The sequence below is a fragment of the Vidua chalybeata genome, chromosome 25 (genome assembly GCF_026979565.1).
Source record: "Vidua chalybeata isolate OUT-0048 chromosome 25, bVidCha1 merged haplotype, whole genome shotgun sequence".
Classification (NCBI taxonomy): domain Eukaryota; kingdom Metazoa; phylum Chordata; class Aves; order Passeriformes; family Viduidae; genus Vidua; species Vidua chalybeata.
Genome location: NC_071554.1, coordinates 3,454,473 through 3,474,112, shown reverse-complemented (window position 1 = coordinate 3,474,112; position 19,640 = coordinate 3,454,473). Strand labels below are relative to the sequence as shown.

The 19,640-nt window shown below is 61.7% G+C and overlaps 1 protein-coding gene across 1 annotated transcript in view; it reads left to right on the top strand.

The window, feature by feature from the left end:
- Positions 1 to 2,812: 2,812 nt before the first annotated feature.
- Positions 2,813 to 19,640, top strand: part of AHDC1 (AT-hook DNA binding motif containing 1) — a 50,514-nt gene continuing 33,686 nt past the window's right edge. Inside the window, exon 1 of the mRNA XM_053964657.1 lies at positions 2,813 to 2,983. Within this exon, the coding sequence (XP_053820632.1) occupies positions 2,848 to 2,983 (136 nt within the window). The 5' untranslated portion in view covers positions 2,813 to 2,847. The remainder of the gene's footprint in view (positions 2,984 to 19,640) is intronic.

Genomic DNA, 19,640 nt, shown 5'->3' with positions numbered 1-19,640 from the left:
AATCCTGGCAGGGCTGAGCGCTCGCGGAGCTGTGACATGAGTGGCATGGGCACAGCTTACCCGCCCCAATGTCCACTGCCATGGCTGGAGCCACCTGTGCCCACGGGGACAAATGGGGGACTCCGCTCCCAAACCCCCAAATCCCAAATTCACTTCTACCCCAAACTCAGACTCCAAACACACCCCCCAAACCACCACTGGGCACGAGCCTGATGTGAGAGGGGTCAAACCCAGGCCTGGGGATAAGCAGGATGACCCACAAGGCACCCAGTTCAGTGTGGGGGTGCTGGGCACCCACGGGAATCTGGCAGGGCCAGGTGGGGGTGTCCACCCCACTGGAAAACACCTCATTTAACTCCTCATCCTCCTCCAGCCCTGCCTGGGGCTGCATGCCAGACTGATATATATATTTTATGATAACTATAGAGATGCACTTCAAACCTGACAAAGGACTTTGACAGTTTTAAGCATCTCTTTGATTAATACATGACCTTTTAATGCTTTGGATTAAATTAATAAATCTTTTACATTCTAACCCATTCTGCTTGCAATGTCGTGGGTTTTGCATGACCTCTCTCTCTTCCCTGCCCTGTCCCTGCACAGGTACAGTAATCCACAGCCTTGCAATATTCATGGGGCACAGAGCCCTGCAAAGCGAGAAGGGAGGGGATACTCCTCGGTGGTTGGTTGTTTTTTTTTTGAACCATCCCTAAAAATAGCAAGAAAATTCATAGCTGACATTCAGGGTGAGGGGACGAGGAAGCCTGCAAAGTTGCTCACTCAGCCACCAGCAATTGCAGCGATCCTGTCTGCGTGTGCAGATTCCTCTGCTGACCGGGCTGGAGCCCAGGCCTCCACTCTGCTCTGCTTCCAGGAGCAAGGCAGCCTGCTCCTCATCCTCATCCAGGGTGTGCAGATCCAACCAGTCCCAAATCCAGCCCCGCTGATCCTGATGGGGTGCACGGAGGGGACGGAGCTGACACCTTTCCAGTTCCAATAGGTCCCAGCTGGAAGGCAGCTCTCAAGCATGACCCCAGCTCACCAGTTCATCCCAGTTTAGCAGTGAAGCTGGGGTGACCAGTGTGTATCTGGAGCTCAGATTCCTTCCTTGCTGCCCATTGATCCAAAAACACGCGTGAAACCCCAATGTGCCCCTCACAGGCCAGGCAAAGGGCTGCTGTAAAGCCAGGTGCTGTGTCTCTCCCTGCACCCATGTGTTATTCCATCGATGACTCACGTGTTATTAGCAGCCAAGCAATATTCCCAATTCCCTGGAGTTAACCCTTCACTCGTCACTCACAAAACCACGATGTCATAACAAACATCACTGGTATTATCTATTTTAATTATATTGAATCTACCCAGCTCCAGGAAGATTAACAGCGACGGCGACTTGGTGCTGGGGAGATGCTCCATGGAGCTGCAGGGAGGGAGGTTTTGAGATGCTCAGGAAGTTGGGAGGCAGCTCCTTGCTGTGCCACCACTGTCCCGAGGGGCCTTGTTCACCACCTTTCCTCCTGGCATTACCTTTATCACATGGCCAAGAGGAGACACAAAAAAATTGGAGGAGCAGGGTGTTAGCAAACAGCAGGGATATTGCCTGGTTTCAGATAGAGCTTTTGATTAAGAAAAAAAAAAAAGTTAAAAGTTGGGGGGAGGTGGGGGGGGGAAGGAAAAAAGGAGGTGATTGGCTCCATGGGCACCCTTGGCTCCGTGGGGGTGTGTGAGGGCGAAGGGCTGCTGATTTGGAGACGGCGATGAACCCGTGCACCCCAGATTGTGGGGAGGGGGGCTGCAGAGAGGGGCGTGTGTGCCCAAATCCTGCCTCCCTAAGGAGGGGGTGGGCAGTGCGGGTGCAACCCGGGAGAGGGCAGCAATGCCCCGCACATCCCACTGGGACCTCGGGGAGTGGGAGCAGCGGGTGGGGGGGGTTACCCTGCCCCCGGGGTGTCCCCCCAAGGTATCCCCCCTCTGTAAGTATCCCCCCCTCCCAAAGCGGCGCTCAACGGCCGCGCGCCCATTTGCGCCCCTCCCTGCGCGCTTCGCAGCGACTGGGAGGAGAAAAAAGCGGGGGGGAGGAAGGAAGGAGGGGAAAAAAAAGAGGGGGGGGAAAGGAAGGACTACAAGGCCCGGCATGCCCCGGCGGTGCTGCACGGCTCCCCGGGGTGCCGGATGCTGGCCGTGCCGCTGACAGCGGAGCGAAGCGGAGCCGCGGTCCCTGCCGCGCACGGAGAGAGAAGCGAGGGGCTGGGCGCGCCTGGCCGCCGGCTCTGCTCCCCCCCTTTTATCCCAGCCCCCACAAAGCCGGGAGCGGCAGAAGGCAAGAGAGAGGGAGGTGGTGGTGGTGCTGGAGAAGGAGGAGGAGGAGGAGGAGGAGGAGGGAGGAGGAGGGAGGAGGAGGAGGAGGAGGAGGAGGAGGAGGAGGAGGAGGAGGAGGAGGAGGAGGAAGGGGGGAGGCAGCGGCAAGCCAGGGCTCTGCTGCGCTGTGTCTTTCTTTGCTTTCCGCAGGCGGCGAGCGGCGGAGGCGCAGAGGGGAGGTCGGTTCCCCTCCGCCTCCCGCTCCGCTGCCTTTTGTGTGTGTGTGAGAGGCGAAGGGGGGGGGGAGAAAAAAGAGGAGGAGAAAAAGGGGGAAAAAAAGGTGAAAAAAAAGGGGGAGAAAAAAAAAAAGGAAAAAAAGGGGAAAAAAATAAGCTAAGCGGTAGAGGGGAGAGAAAATCCCGGAAAAAATAAAATAGAGGGGTGGAGGGGGGGAGAGGGAAGGAGGAAAGAGCAGGCAGGGGACGGAGGAGGGGGCGGGCTGGCAGGAGCGGAGTTGCCTGGGGAGAATGTGAGCAGGAGGCGCTGGAAATGCTCTCGTTGAAGGTGGCGAGCGGTGCCGAGGGCTCCGGGACCCCCGCGGCCGGTCAGGACGCAGCCCCGGCGGGCGGCAGGAGCCTCCCCAAGCGGGCGGGCTCCGAGGGGCGCGGAGCGCAGGAGCCGGTGGGTGAGTACCGGGGACCCCCGCCTTTGTGTGGGGCTGGGATGGGGGGAGGACACACGGGACACCCCCTTTGGGCAGAGCGGGGGGGGAGGAGGCGGCGTGTCGCGTGCATGTTTCCCCCCCCGCGCCGTCCCCTCCGCTGAAGTTGCGCGGCGAGTTGGTGCCAAATTGCCGGAGTTTAATGGCACTTGTGGTGGGGAGGGGCGTGCGGGCGCGGGGGGCCCGGGGCGAGCCCCCCATTGCGCGGGGGCTGCCATCGCCGCCAGTTCGGCCACCTCCCCCTGGACACCCCCCCAGCTCTGCCCCCCCCGGGTGCGTGCGGTGAGTGACAGCTGTCAGACCCGACTCCGGCCACTAGAAGGCAGAGCCTGTCAACAGCGCGGGGGGCTAGGGGGGCTCCCCGGAGAGCATGGGGACCCCCCGGGGCACAGCATCCCACCCCCTTCCCCTGGCAGGCTGGCTCGGGGGAGCGGCGGGCTGCCCTGCGGGGGGCACTCCCGGGAGGCTGCGGGGTGAGGGGCGTGCGGGAGGCTCCCCCCAGCCCTGTCGGTGAAGTTGCGTGGTCCGTGGCGCGGGGCTCGGCGAGCGGTTGTTACTCCCGTACCTGTCATCCCCCCTCTGATTTGTTTTTATCGATCAGCTGATTTATTCCCCCCGCCCCCCCCCCCCGCCCCGCACGGACCCTCGGTGCTTGTGACAGGGACCACGGGGGACCGCGATGGCTTTGGCGGGGGCTGGAGTCACCCCACAGGGTCACGCTGACGCCAGACCCTCAATGTTTGATGTCCCCAAGGCCGACGCAGGTGGAGACACCTGAGTCCCCGTTTGTTTATGTGCTGGGGGGACAACGTGGCTGTGCCCACGACCAGGTGGCCTCGTGCATCCAGCCCGTCTGCCCGTGGCTGCCAGGAGAGCTCCCCAAAAGCAGCAGAGTGAGCTCATTGTGTGCCACAGCGTGCGGTGGAGTCACTCCAGGTTTATCCTGGCGTGACAGAGAGCAGAAGCGAACCCCCGGGGTGACGGGCACAGACCCTGCCCCACTCTCTTTCCCACCCTGGTGCCGGCATGGTCTGAGTCGGGGGCGCGTGGTCCAAACTGGGGCCCCGTGGTCTGAATCGAGGCTCCCCTCCCAAGCCTCTCCCCCTTTCCTCGCCCCCCCAGGTGTCCCCTTACACTGGCTTCTCCCGCTGGGCTGTGGAATTTGCAGGGGAGGGTGGTGGTGGTGGTGGGGAGCGGGGGGTGGAAGAGGAGGGCGGAGGGGGGGGGCTGGAGAAGGGATGGCGCGGCGCCAAATTCCGCTCTGCCATGTCTCTGTAACCTGAATAGGCCAACTCCATCCCCGGTGCGAGTCCCCCGGGGCTCTGCCGCGCTCCGATGCAGTCAGGCGGGAGGTGGCTTTCGCTCGGCTGTTGGCGTGTCCCCCCTGTAGCCCACCAGCCCCAGTCCCGTTCCCTCCCGGACACCGGCCGGAGCTACCGCGTGCCCGCCGGGAGGCGGCCGGGCAGGAGGTGGAGATGGTTTGGGGAGAGGGGTTGGCACCGTGGCGGTGACGGGGTAGCCAAGGACATCCCCGGCGCGGGGCGGCCGGCAGGGGAGAAGCCATGGAAGCCCGTGGAAGGTTACGGGAAGCCTGGGGGGGCTGACGCTGCCCTGGCCTCCTTAGAGGAGGCAGCAGAGACCCGGGGCAGGCTATTTCTGCTGAGATCCCGAGGAAAGCTCTGGGAGAATTGTGGGCTTCTATAAATAGTGTGTGTCAGCCGAGTGGAAACAGGGCCTTGAAATGCTCCTGCTATTCTCCCGAGTGCTTGGAACCAGCTCTTGGTAAACAGGGCAGCGGTGGGGAGGGCTGTTTCCTTCTTCCGGGCTCGGTAACAGGAGTGGGAGGGATGTGGGGGGGATTTTTGCCTGGTGATATGGCAGCGTTCCCCCCCTGGGGCCGGCCGGCTGGATGCTGGGCTGTGGCCGGACTGCCCGGATGCGGGATGGCCCCTGAATGCGCCGCAGATGTGTGTCCTCCCCCACTGCCGTCCCCTCCCCACCCCACTGCCTGCCAAACTTCGGCGCTGGGATGCGCCGTGTGCTCCGGTCACGGTCCTTGGGGAGCCGGTGATGCTGGGAGAGGTTTTTGGGATGTGTGGGCTCAGCTGGTCAGGAGATGCTCAGCACACCCCCTCCTCTGGCCGGCACAGGGGTGCATGGGGTCACAGCCTGGTTCCCTCTCTCCCCACCGCGTGTCCATCCATCCGTCCATGCTGGCTGGAGTTGTTCCCGCTCTGCCTCAGGGCACATGCTGAGCGATGCCTTGGCCCCGTGCTCCTGCTGGAGGGCAAGGATTTGATCCCACGGGACCTTCCCAGGCATGTCTGGACACCCAGGGTGCTGGGAACCTTATTCCTCCGGGGGTTCTGCATGCAGTGGGAACATGGTGACATGTTCCCAGGGTGTTTGCTTGGCTCTGGGGCACATCCTGGCAGCCCCAGTGCTGTGGTGAGCATTCAGCTTCCCACGAGGACCTGGCATTGTGCTCATTTGCCACCACCCCTCGCACCCACACCCCAATATTCACCTTGTGCTGCAGACAGTGGCTTGAAAGATGACTTGTTATTATTTTCCTTAAAAATAACACAAAAGGGAAATAACTGGGCTGTGCTTAGCTCCCCACTGGGAGTTTTTAGGGTGATGTACAGTGGGCTGAACAGTGGGAGGGATCCAGCGCACTTCTGGTGGGATTTGGTGTTGGATTTGGAGTTCACCAGGGTGTCACAGGGCTGGGGGGCCCACCCCATCCCCGTGTGCTGCCTGCCCCTGCTTGGGTGTTCAGTGCCAGCACGGTGGAGTGTGTTCATGGCGTGGGTGGGAAGGGGCGAGCGCCAGTCCAGTGGGGCTTTTTTTCCTTCTCCATCTTTCTTTCTTTTTTTTTTTTTTCCTCCTTTTTTCTTTCTTTTTTTTTTTTTTTTTTTCCCTCCCTCTCTGTGGGTTGAGCGTTGGGGCGACAGACAGGGAAAGTCTGAGCAATGGTCTCCGTGCTGGTGCTGTCTTCAATCACCGCGTCCCAGAATCCCTCGCTCTGGGCCTTCTAGGCACAAGGGCTTACAGCGAAAATCGGCAGCTGCAGCTGCGAGTGAAAGCACAAGAGCCCGGCTGGGTCTTTGGCATCGGCAGGAGAGCAAAAAAAAAGCTGGGGGAGGCGAGGAGGGAAGGGAAAAGGCGGGGGGGAAATGTGCCCTGTGGTTTTTTTCCAGGCTTGCCACCGAGGGTTGTGTTTCAGAGCATCGGTTCCCGGGCGCGGGAAGAGGCGGGAGGATGGGGGGTGCAGAGCGATGCCTCCGGGGAGCTCATTAAAATCTGTCGGCTCCCCCCTTTCGCCGGCCGAGAGAGGCTGGATATGGAGGGAAGGAGGGAGGGACGTGCTGGGAAGGAACATGCCGGCAAACCGGCTGCCCGGTGGGGACAGTTGCCGGCCCAGGCAGGAACCCTGCCCCGGGGGCTCACCTGTCGGAGCACGTCGGCCGCAGCCTGCCAGCGGGGCCGTGACAGGGGCCGGCGTGTGCCGGGGACTCCCTCGGCACTGCGAGAAACCCCCCGGCCGCTGAGCCGGGCTCAGAGGGGTGATGAGCTGTCCCGGTGCCGGCATGGCACCAGGTAGGGTGGGTAGGGTATGGGTGTTTGGGGCCATGCCGGGGGTCAGTGGGGTGCAGGCAGGAAAGGGAGTGTGAGTGGGAGGTGTCAGCACGTGCATGGGCAGTGTCGGGAGTGTTGGCTGTGCAGGCAGGGTTTGGTGTGCAGGTAGGGTGTGTGGACAGGGTTTGGTGCAACACTGGCATGCAGGAAGGGTTTGGTGTGCAGGTAGAGCTTGGTGTGCTGGCAGGGTTTGCTGTGCAGGTAATTTGGTGTACAAGATGGGGGTGCAGGCAGGGATTGGTGTGCATGGGCAGAGTTTAGTTAGCAGGCAGGGTTTGGTATAGAGGCAGGAATTGATGTGCGCAGGGAGAGTTTGGTGTGCAGGCAAAGATTGATGTACAGGGATGAGGCTGGCTTGGAGAGCCTGGGTACTAAGATGGGTCTGGGCAGGTGCTGGCAGGGGGCACACCACCCTGGCAAAAATATCTCCTTCCCCTCCCAAGTGAAGGGGACTGACAGTGTTGGGGATCCCCCTTCCCATTCCAAATCCCATGACATGCCAGAGGGAGAGCGTTGGTGCAGCCTGGCCTGGCACAATGTGGGGAGACAGAGGAGAGGCAGAATGTGGTATTGATCCTCTCAGACGGAGAGGGAAGCAGTTCTGGTATCCTCCAGCTCCAATCCTCTGCCCTTCCCACTGCTAAACCAGCTCCAGGCAGAGGGAGCACCATGCCATGCCATGCCATGCCATGCCATGCCATGCCATGCCATGCCATGCCATGCCATGCCATGCCATCCCATCCCATCCCATCCCATCCCATCCCATCCCTCAGCTGCCGCTGCCACCTCCAGGGCCTCAAGCCCCACGCACACTCTCCCTTCTTCTCTCTTCCCTCTTTCCTCTTCCCTCTTCGCCTCCTGCTGACTTCAGCGCATCGGCTTGGGCTCAGCGCCTGAACATTCCTTGCAAAACCTGGGCCTAAAATATCTGGAGGAGGATGGAGTGCCTTGGGCGAGGGAGATGAGCTCCTCAGCTGCAGGAAAGAGGGAGGCTGCTGGGCTGGAGGCAGCAGGGACACTCTGCTCCCTGCCAGCTGCCAGCCCCACTGGCCCCCCGGGAAAATGCCAGGAATAAATCTTGCCTGGTGAAGTCGCAGTTTGGTTTGGTTTGGTTTGGTTTAGTTTGGTTTGGTTTAGTTTGGTTTGGATGTGCCCAGCCAGAAGCAGGGGCACGAGCACCCTGTGGAACACCAGATGAGTGGCACAGGGAGCGGGGATGGTGTTGGGAGTGGGGTGACAGAAAGGCGGGGTGGCATGGAGTGTGGTGACAACAAAACAGGGGGACAGGGAGAAGAGGGTCACGGGGGAACAGGCCAGCAGGGTGCCATGGGAGAGGGGTGGCAGAGAGTAGGGTGGCAGGGAACTAGGATGGTAGTGGAGCAGGGTGACAGAGGAACAGGGTGACAGAGGAGCAAGGTGGCAGTGAAACAGGATGGAAGGGTGACAAGAGAGCAGGGTGGCAGGAGAGTGAGCTGAGTTGGGGTGGCTGAGGAGGGACAATAACTGCTGAGAGGGAGGTGCTACGCGGGAGCTGTGTGAGAACCAGTTTGCGAGGTCCAGATTGGCAGCAGATCCTGAACCAGGAGGAGCTGAGCATCCATACGGCCCCTGCCGAGATCAGACGCGACGACAGCGACTCGGTTTGGGGGAAGAAATTGGAGGCGGGGGAAGCTTTTTTGCTGAAATGAAATTTGAACCCCAAAGTGGGAGGGAAGTGGAGGTGGGGGGCACGGCTCTCTCCACATGGTTATTACTGCTGTTTTCCACCCAGCTGAAAGGAGAATGTAGCTTAATATGGACCCACGGGGAGGAGAAGCACTCGGGAACAGGGATTTGGCAGGAGGGAGCCGGGAAACAGCGAGAGGAACGTAGAGGTGAGAGTGGCCAGGGCTTTGCCCGGGGAGGAGAGGACGGAGCCGGGCTGGAACAAGGCGCTATTGTTCTTGGCGAGCAGGGGGCCAGCCGCGGCCCCCCCAGACCCGCAGAGCTGGCGCGGATGTGGGGAAGGTTTTTGGGACCGGTTTTTCCCGGCGGATTGCTGGCTGGGGAGTGAGAAGAGCTCACTGTGCTGGGGTGCACCAAAGGGAGCTCACGAAACACCCAGAGAGGCAAAGGGAGACTCTGGCATTTGATGAGGTGATGGCAGGTGAGAGGACAGGGGTGAGTAGGGGGAATTTCATATCAGTGAGCGGAGTGGGGGTGGTGGGGCAGGGGCTGGGTGGCCGGAGGATGATGTGGGAGTGGGGCAAAACCCAGTGTCCCTCATTCTGCCAGCACAGCAGCTCCTCCTTGATGCATGTGTGGGGCGCGGGAGGTCAAAACCGAGAGTCTGGGGACCTTGCTGGCCTGGGGACCTCTGTCACCCCAGGATTCACATCCTGCCTTGATCCCCTCTTGGCTGCTGGCACCTCTGCAGTGGTCCCCATTAGGCCCTGCTATCCCACATGTCCCTTTGGTCCCTTGCCCCAGCACCTGACATCGCCAACCTCGGCGCTTCACCGCTGCTGTAGATGTCACGCACCACGTTGCCAGAGCCACCGGCTGTTCCCCAGGCCATGACAGTGCTTGGGGACACCCCAGGGTGCCAGTGAGCAGGAATGTGAGGAACCAGTGAGGCTCATGAGGCTGGAGGAAGAGGAGGAGGAGGAGAATGGAGGGATAGGCAGTCCCAAGGGCTCTGGGAGCTGTGGCCAGGGAGGGGGCAACGAGGCAGGAATCAGGCTCAGGGCAAAGCTGAGCTTACCCCAGCCTTTCCTGGGCTCCTGTGCCTTGGCCCTCCCAGCCCAGCTGGAAAAGAAAGACCCCCCCTACAGCACATCCCTGGCATTTGCTCCCCATCCCCCCAGTTCCCACCTCTCTGATGTTTCCAACGCAGCAATGCCCTAAAGGCAGCAGAAGCACCTTTGCAAGTCCACACTAAATATTTGAACATGCTTGGGTGGCTCTGGCGCCACTGCTGCTCTCACCCTTCCCCATACTCTTCCCTGGCCTCTCTGGACTCCCCAAATTTAGTGGGTACCCCTCCATTCCTTTAGTGGGTACTCCTCCTTTCCTTCCAGAGAGGGGTGTGATATTTGCTCAGCAGCTCTTGCTCAGAATTATTTGCTCCAGCCAAGGCAGTGCTTGGCATCACCATGTCACCCCGGGTGTGTGTCATCGCATGTCCCCCCCTCCCCAGCCCACCCACTGCCAGCCCCGGCTGCACGTGGTGGTACCACGGCATCTGCACGACACCCGCCTCCCCATCCTTCATCCCTCCTCTTCCTCCCAGCCTCAGCACCCTGCAGCCGGGCTGGGCGCCCAACGGGGCGGGAAGGCAGGGAGCAGTGTTCCCCTCCCTTCCCCAGCATTCCTTGGGAGTGAAACACAAGAGCTGGCAGGGCACTCCTGCTTTCTCTGGCCTCCGCGCCTCCGGTGCCTGAACAAAGCCTTCCTTGCCTCTCCCAGGAACCTGGGGTTTGAAACAGGAGAGATGGCTGGTGCTGCATGGCAATGCCCTCCTCAGGCATAATTTGGGTTCTGTGGTGGGTGGGGTGCAGAGGTGGGCACAGTCCCCACGGGGGGCAGCTCTGGACAGGGTACCCCAGGGTACCCACGAGCACTATGCCAGCCTCAAGAACTGTTGGCATTCTCCCCAACCTGGGTTTTTCGTCCCCACCATCTCACTGCCATCATATTGCCATGGAAACTGAGCCCTGAAGAGTACCAGTTCAATTCCAGTTTGCCCCCAGTTTGATCGTAGTTTGGCCCCAGCTCTCTTCCCAACCTGTGACAACACGGGTTGGTGTATCCTTCATCCCATGATCCAGGTTGATGCATCCCACAGGGAATGTGCGCTCCGTCCCCCTTCCCAATGTCCAACAACCCCTCCTCACCAAACAAAGCCCCCCCACCCTCCCCACCACCCCCGGTGAAACAGGCCCCTGTCGGAGCGCAGTCCCCGACAGCGAAGGTTATTTTAATGGATGCATTACTTTAAACGAACCCTCCGCCATCTGTTCCACCCCCTAATTACGCATGCAAAAAAAAAGCCCATCTCACAGCCAGTGCAGGAGAAAGTAAAGATATAAGTGATTTAAATGCATGTATCCGCAGCTCCGCCAGCAGCTGGGCTGGGCTGCGCTCCTCAGCTGCCTAGTGAGCTGGGCAACTTGGAGGCAAGAAGGCAAAAGGGATGGTTCTCCTGGACCCGGCCACGCCAACACCTCGGGAAGGCAGCCATGGTGCTGGGTGGATGGTGGGTGCAGCAGGCTTTGGAACACGGTGGCTGTATCCATCCATCCCTGCATCCATCCCTGCATCCTGCCATAGCCTCTCCCCATCACCCCCTGAAGGTTAGCTCTGCCCGCTGGCTGCCAGCCTTGGTGTGGCGGCGGCTGAGCCTTCAAAGCATGGGGACATGCCACCGTCCCCAGGCTGCCGTGGTGCATGGCGGGGCCCTGGGGGGGAGTACCCCCAGCTCGGCCGGGCTCCTTGTCCTGACACTGCTTGGAGGTGGCCGGACGGGCAGGGTGTCCCCTGGGCATGAGGACGGGTGTGGGCGGCCTCCGGGCAACACTGGGTGCTTGTCCTCTGGAAGAGAGACTGAGGAGGGGAGGCTTTTCCCCCGTGCTGCTTTTCCCAAGCAGTAGCTCTGTTTCTAATGAACCATCCCAAGATCCAGGGAATCTTGAGTCCTGAATGCTCCCAGAGGATGTTTGACCCTGAGAGCGTGTCCTTTGGGACAGCAGAAGGTGAGAGTGGGATGGGGGACTGAATGAGACCCGCTTGGAGAGGCAGAGCTCATAGGTGATGAAAAACCCCATTTTTACATCAATCTCCTGCTTTGAGAAGTCCCAGCAGGGACAGGGAGGTGACAACAGTTTAGGGGGCTGTGTCTATCCCCTGTCTAGGGGGAAGCGGGGGAACCCTGCATCCAGGGCTGCCCCACTCTGACTCAGTTTCCCCCATCCCCAGTACAAACCACCCACAGGGATGGGATGGGTGACTGGCATGGCTTTGGTGACCCCACAGTGACAATGCAGGACCACGACCACCATAGCAGGGCCACCGCCTGGCGCCGGAGTCGACGGCGGTGCTGGGTGCCCGTTGTCCCCCCCTCTCCCTCCGTCTCCTCTCCGTGCCTGACTGCAGCAGATGCGCCAGCTCTGCAGGAAGAGGGAATTAAGTTGGGCTGGAGGAATTTTAAAGATTGCTGCAGGCCTGAGGGTCTTAGATCCCCCCGCGGAGATGGGCAGTCATGCAGAATTAATCCTATCGGCAGCCTGGCTCGGCTTCAGCCGGTGCAGAGCTCCGGGAGAGCGCGCGGGAGCGCGGGGGGCGATGCTGGGGGCGGCTGAGAGAGCCCTGGTGCCTCTCGGTGTCAATGGGAAATTAATAATGAAAAATTAAAAGCCCCAATTCAGCCTTTCACCCCCCCTCCTTCCTTCTCCCCATCAGCCTGGAGGTGGGACTCGTAGGGGGGAGGAGGTGGGTGGATTCTGCAAAGCTTAAGGAAAACCTGTTTGCCGTAGCCAACAGAGCCCATGGTGGGGGAAAATGCTGGGGCCACATCCTGCTCCCAGTGCACGGAGCAGCCGGGGCTCGCCCATGTGCCACGGGGGGCTGGCACGGGGACACCCCTTTGCTGCCATCACCCAGCTCATCCACAGTGAGGTCACGCAGAGGCAGGAGCAGGCTGGGGTGACAGCGGGCAGGTTGGGGTGACAAGAAGGAGGTTGAGGTGGCAAGAGGGAGGTCGTGACAGGAGCAGGTTGGAGTGGCAGGAGGAAGGCTGAAGTGGCAGGAGGCAGGCTGGGGTAGTTAAGAGCAGGTTGAAGTGGCAGGAGGCAGGTTGGGGTGCTGTGCCAGCGCAGGGGACACAGGGACACGCCAGACATCCCCATGTGCTGCCCCAGCCACCTGCAACATGCAAGGGGACACCAGGATGACATCTGAGTGCCCTGTGGTTCTGCCAGCCCCACAGGCAGCCTTGTCCCTATCGTCCCTCGTGGCTGCCGGGGCTGCGGTGCCACCGTGCCAGTGGGCTCAGTGGCTGCGTGACGCCAGGCAGGGTGGCCCGCGAGGGCTCTGCAGCTGTTGCCGAACCCTCTGCTCCTCCAGTTTATAAATAATGCAGCACCGAGGCATGTTGGCAGTGCCCGCACACACCTGCAGCCCTGGCGTGGCGGCGGCGCTTTGGGGGTGAGTAACGGGTGCTGTCACCCCGGCAGGGTGACACCGAGCCATGTCATCCCGGCAGGGAGATGACGAACCCTGGTGTGTCCCCCCTCCCCTTGCTCTCCACCCTGTCCCCCAGCTCCACATCTCCGGGGGGGGGGGGGGGGTGGCGGTGGTGGATGCCCGCGGTGACCCCACGCGTGGGGACGTCCCCAAGCCTCACGACAGTGGCGCGGATGGCGACGCGCAGCTTGCAGCGTTGCCATGGCGATATGCTGGCGCTAACGAACCCGAGTAAACATTAACGAGGGAGAGCCCCACGCGGGTGGGTGCGGAGCGTGGGGACCCAGGCGTCCTGCGGGGCTGGCGCTGCGGTGGGCACACATCGTCCCCGTGTGGGGCGCCCCCGGGAGATCCCCCCCGGGTGGTCCCCTCTGAGTGCTGTGTGAGGCTGTGGTTTAATGGTTAGACTGGGAGCTCTGGGTGCTGGGTGAGGTCATTGGGGGCAGGATGTCAGTCCCCTTCTCAGTTCAGGGGCACCCAGAGTGGGAAGGTCCCCACCTTGAGGTTCCAGAGGTACTGTCGTGCCCCGGCACTGCCATCCTGCTCTGGCCACGGTCACCCTCTCTGTGCAGCGCCCGTGGGTGCTGGCTTGGAGGGGGGTTGAGTCCCCAGGGTGCCCCTCGGCGCTGGTGGGGACCTCGGGGTGTTCCCGGCAGCAGCTGCCACTGCCGTCGCAGTCGTCACCATGACTCAACTCCCCGCGTTCCTCCTTTCCCACGGCCACGCCGGCACAGGGACCCACACCCTGCTTTGGGTGGGGGTCGGGGTGGGGGCAGCCCCCGCACCAGCACCCCCACCGTGCCCGAGGTCCCCTCCAACATTTAATGGTGCTGCAGCTCATTAAACGGAGGTGCAGGTGCCCCCGGTACCTTCATCCTCCCGGAGGGCTCTTAATGAGCGGCTGCTAACGAGCGCCCGCGCTCCCCTTGCAGCCCCGGGAGGAGGCTGATTGGCGAGAGGCACCCGGGAGCGACGTGCGGGCTCCTTTCAGGGGCTTCGAGGGCTCCAGCGACCCCTTTGCCATGCTGTAGACGTGGCCTTTGCACCGTGCACGAGGGTCCCACGTCACCAAAACTGCACTGGTGTCACATCAGTCACCAGTGTCACTGAAGCTGTCTCCACCTGTGTGTGCATCGTGGGCACCTGGTGCCCTGTGCCTCAGTTTCCCCCCTTCACCCCCGCTCGGGGACACAAGGCCTTGGGGATGGGCACCAGTGTTCGCAGACATGCAGAGGTGCAGGTTGAGGCTCCTGTTGGTCTTCCCAGCCCCATTGTTGTCCCCGGAGTCACACTCTACAAAGCCACCCAACCCCTGGAAGGGTGACCTGCTTGGGTCTGTCTGCACGGGGGACTCCAGGGGGTTTGTCAGAGGGGCTGTGTGGGCCCCGTGCACCCCAAAAACAACCCAGTGGCACTGATGCCATGCAGGGAAGGGGGTGCCCAGAGGAGGTCAGCTGGGGGATGCCTGGCTCAGAGGGGCTCTTAAGCTTGTGCCCCTCTTTTGGGGGCTGTAGTGGGGAGACCCCATCCTGCAAAGAGCCATCGACCCACACCAGGGCTCAGTCCCCCAGCTCCCCACCAAAGGGAGCCCTAATCCTCGGTGACACGGTGCCCAGCTCCGTGGTGGCTAATTGCAGTGTCCCCAGCTGAGGATTACTGTTTAAAGCAGGAAAGGAGCAGCAGGAGCAGATGAGCTCCTGAGCAACAAAGCTCCTTTTCCCCTGCAAAACGACTTTTATTAGGGGTATAATTAAAAGCTGACAGGAGGCGAAAATCATGGGGATGGTCAGGGTGAGGGATGAAGCCACCTGAAGGTCCCTGTGTCCCCCCAGGTGTCCCACCCGCCAGCTTTCCACTCTGACCACAGTGTTGCTAGCAGGGCAGGAGGGAGCGAGGTGCTGGGCTGGCAGAGGAAATCCAAACTCAGCCCCTATGAAAGGGGCTTTGTGTGCCCAAGAAGGAGCAGCCCTCCGCCTCCTCCTCCTCCTCTCCTCCTCCTCCTCCTCCTCCTCCTCCTCCTCCTTCTCCTCTCCTCCTCTTCCTTCTCCTCCTTCTCCTTCCTTCTCCTCCTTCTCCTTCTCCTTCTCCTTCTCCTTCTCCTTCTCCTTCTCCTTCTCCTTCTCCTTCTCCTTCTCCCACTCCTTCTCCTTCTCCTTCTCCTTCTTCTTCTCCTTCTCCTTCTCCTTCTCCTTCTCCTTCTCCTTCTCCTTCTCCTTCTCCTTCTCCTTCTCCTTCTCCTTCTCCTTCTCCTTCTCCTTCTCCTTCTCCTTCTCCTTCTCCTTCTCCTTCTCCTTCTCCTTCTCCTTCTCCTTCTCCTCCTTCTCTTCCTTCTCCTCCTTCTCCTCCTCCTCTTCTACTGGCCATGGGGCTACTTTCCTGCCTGGGGGTGGCCTCAACATGGGTGCCAGAGGGAAAATGAGGCACAGAGCAGCATGTCAACCCTGTGGCCTCCTACCCTGCTCAGACTCCTGAGATTTTCCCCATTACTTGTACCCATGGCTGTGGACGAGGCAGTCCCTGGGGATGTGCTGGGATCCCCCATGGCTACCCCAACTGCTGCCATCCCTGAAGAGTCCCTGGGATGGGTCCTCTGTTCCAGGCCTGGCCAAGGCATTTGCAGTGGAGAAGGAGCTGCAGGGACAGAAAGACACAAGGACAGAGGGACATCTTCCCCTGTCCCCTTCATGCCACCTGGATTGCCCTTTTCCAAAACCACCGCCTGCCTCAGTTTCTCTTTCCCCCCCTCATGAGTGCTATGCCTGCCCTCCAGCACAACAGGACCCCAGATTACCTTGAGGGAGTTCAACCCTCCTTGGTGACCCCAGCTGCCCCCACAGACATGGCTGACGTCCCCTGGGAAGAGAACACTTTGTGGCACCCAGTGTTTGGCACCTTTCTGGGTTTGCTCTCACAGGAACACCGCTCCAGTGCCAGTCTGGTCCCATGGCAGGGAGGAGGGTGGGTGCAGGCAGGAACCCCCAGCTGGGAGCTGGGCACTGGCCACCTTGGCCTGGCCCAGCCCCAGCCCCAGCGGGCAGTGGAGGGCTTGTTCTTTGCCTGGACAGGAAGACGAATGAATTCCATTATGGGATCGCAGTTTTATTCCACGTGTCAGGGAGCCTGAGATTAACTTGCTCACCGGGCTGTGACAAACCCAGACACCCGCATGCACGTGCTCGAGTGCAGGGGGCTTCGCGCACTTGCCAGGCATGGAGCTGCTGAGACCCTGCCATGCCCACTCGGGGCAAGCAGAGCTGTGCTCATCACACTGATTCCAGCAGGGAGCCCTCCAGCACCTGGGGAGGTGGCAAAGACCAAGGCCAGGGGGCTGGCACTGCCACTGTATTGTCCCGTGTCCTAAAGGTCCTTCAGCCACCCAAGGACTCCTGTCTTGCAGACAGGTGAGGGGCGAAGCATGATCCCAGCACAGCTCTGGGAGGCCGTGTGCTGCCAAATAACAGGCTGGGAGGAAGGAAGAAGTGGGACATGGGGGCTTGGGGACCTTGACGATAGCTGATGACACTGGGGACTTGACAAGACCAATGGGCTGCTCTTATCTCACCTCAGCCAGGTGGTTGCCCACTTTGGGAGGACATCAGGGCCCTGCAGTTGTGTCGGGGCTGTGCTGTGCCGTGCTGGGGCTGGCTGCTCTCCCCTCATCAACCCCCCCTGCGCGGGCGCAGGCAGCTGGCTCTGTTTGCTGGAGGCTTTGCACATTCCAGTTCGTGGGTCACTCGCCTTTGAAACCTCTCCGGGGACAGAGGCAGTTGGGAGCCGTAACAAACAACCCAAGGGCTCCAGTGACGCCCGCGCTCAGCGCTGCCTGCCAGCTCTGGGGTGGGGGGGCTTGGGAGAGGGCCCCCTGCTCCCCTGGGGTGTTGGAAGGGAGCTCTGGGGTGGTGCTGGGAGGTCCCAGTGAAAGTAACCAAGGAGGAGGGACATGCCGAGCAGGTTTCCATGCAGGAGGTGGGAGTGATCGCTTTTTGGGAGCAGTGAAGAGTGCAGGAGGAATGCTGTGGTCACGTGCATTGGGGACTGGGCACAGAGTGGGGCACTGGCAGGGGGGCGTCATCCATGATCCATATGGGGAGGAGTGGTGGAGTTGGCCGGGCACAGTACGGACAAGAGGACAACATGGGCAGCAAGTATGAGGTGGCTCAGGGCTGGTTATGGTGTCCTGGAATGTGGATCGGAGCCATCCCGAGGAGTTCCTGGGTCTGGTGGGGTGGTCTGAGAGTGGTGGAAGTGCAGTGTGGCTTGGGGAGGCTGGGCGGTGCAGAGAAGGTCAGCCTTGGCCAGATGCAGCCACTCCACCCTCCTCCAGTGCTTTGCACATTAATGCAAATGCACTGGCCTGAGTGGTTCATTAGCAGCATGTGGAATGGAATAATGCATCCGCATCCCATTAGCCTAATGAAAAAAAGGGAGCCGGCACCTGGAACAAAGCTGCCGACTCTTGGCTAGTGCTCTGGCTCGGCCATGCTGGGCTGTGGGGGCCCCCCCTCCTTTCCCCTCCCTTCCCCTCCCTTCCCTCCCTTCCCTCTGCTGCCCAGCCCTCTGAGCATCCCTGTGCCCAGCGCTGCGGAAGGGGACCCCATCCCCAGGGTGTCACCACAGATCCCATTCCCAGGATGTCACCACGGCAGGGTGCAGCCCCAGGAGGACTTCAGGATGGTCCCAGCATCACCCCTCAGCAGCCCAGCGTGGGAGAGGGATCCAAGCCAGTAGTGCCACAGAGGCATTGGCTGGGTGTTGAGATGTCTCCATGTCCCTGGGGCTGTTGAGATGTCTCCATGTCCCTGGGGCTGGGAGTGCAGAGCCTTGGAGGATTCGGGGGCACCCCAGGGTGGGTAGAGCCGGTCACAGCATCATCCTCCTGCATCCGCGAGTGGGAGGGGGTCCAAGCTGGGAGTGCCGCAGTGGCGCTGGCCGGGTGTCGAGATGTCCCCATGTCCCTGGGGCCGGGAGCGCGGAGCCTGAAGGATTAGAGGAAACATTGCCAAACAAACCAGGCTGTGCCGGAACCAATTAGCCTCCAGCAGGCAGAGTTTCAGATGCTGTTATTTCTGCCTCTTCTCTTTTCTCTCCCTCCTTCTGTCTCCCCCTTTCCCCCTCCCCGGCCCTCCCCAGCCCCTACTGCCCGCCCCCAGCATCCCTGCTCTCGCCATTCCTCTCCGTGTCGGAGCTTGTTTTGGGCACTGGCTCTGGAGTGAGTCATGCCGCGCGTAGGGGATTTTAAAAGCTTTCTGCTGTCGCTGGGAAGCCGGTTTGGGCTGCTCCGACACTGGGGGTGGAGCGCCATGCCTCGCAGACAACCCTCGTCTGGGGAACCCAAAAAAATCCCCCACCCCGATGCCCCGAACCCCTGGGATCCCAGAGGCCCCCCTTTGCAGGGTCGGCTCCGTCACCCCAGCCAGCGGTTGAGTCACAGGCGAAACTTTCGAGCCGTTGGAGCTTCCTCCGCCGGGCCCCTCTCCGAGGAAGTGGTCTGCCGGGGCGTCGAGCCCGGCGGGGCGGTTGCCCCGTCCCGGTGGGTGCAGCACGCAGGCGCGGGTGGCCAGCGCTGGAGCTCGGAGCGTGGGAGACTTTTTTTTTTTCCACCCCCCCTTTCCCTCCCTCCTTCCCTCCACTGCCGCCTCCGCCGGCCCTGCTGCCAAACCCGGGGTGGGGGCCCTCCGGCACGACCCTCCCGCCAGTCCGCAGCTGGCCGCGGTCCCCCCCTTCATCCTCCTCCTCCTCCTTGCCTTGAGCTGTGCTGCTGAGGGACTGCAGCTCTCGTGGATCAGGAGGAGATTTAGGTCAAGCGCTCGACTGAGTCGAAACAGCCATCTGTGTGCGGAGGAAACCGGCCACCCAGAGCCCCCGGCGCGGCTGGCCCGGCATCGCCACAGGGTCCCGGCACCGCCGGCACTCCCCGGACCCTGAGCCTGGGCACACAGCCTGCCTTTGTCTCCAGCAAGGGAAAAAACCCACCCAACGAATAAACAAACGGGGGAAAAAATCTCCCTTCCTGCCGATCCGTCACCCCCGGCTGTGCCGTGGGCATCGCCGCGAAGTTTGGCACGGAGCGGCCGCGGCAGCGCTCCAAGGTCGCCCTGACACGCGGTAGGAAGGTGTGTGCCGGCGTGAACCGGGCATGGATGCGGGAGCGAGGGCCGGAGCCGGCCGCGGGCGCCGGAGCAGGCAGGGCGGGAGGTGCAGGCAGGAGGGAGGCCCTGGCTGCCTGCCCGGAGCCCGGACTCCCGGGTTCCTGCAGGAACAGGGTGGAGCGGGAGGAGGATGGGGAGCTGGTGTCATCCCGGCCGCGGCGGGGGGGAGCGGTTCCCTCCCCGGGAGAGCGAGGGGCTCCGCATGAAGCCGCGGCCGCCGTGCCTCAGTTTCCCCGGATGATGAAGTAGAGCAGCCCAGCGGTGGCAGCGCAGCCGGGCACCCCAGCGAGGTGGGGACCCCCAGATGCCCCTTGGCACCCCGCACCGGGGCGGAGGTGACCGCGGCCCCTCCTGCTCTCCATCTGCCAGCCTAGTCTTGCTTTCTCCATTTCCTTCCGGAGCCTTTTCTCGCCCGCCGGTGCCTGTGCCGCTGTGCCTGTGCGCACGCTGGGCGCAGGGAGAGGAAACGCCGCCTTGGCCGTGGGAGGGCTGGCGCCGGATGGGCTTCCCAGCCCTGGGCGGTTTGGCACACCCCAAGCGTGTGACGAGTTGTGCCTGGTGTCAGGCCGGTGTCAGGCCGGAGCCCGGCCGGGCGCGAGGATGCTCCC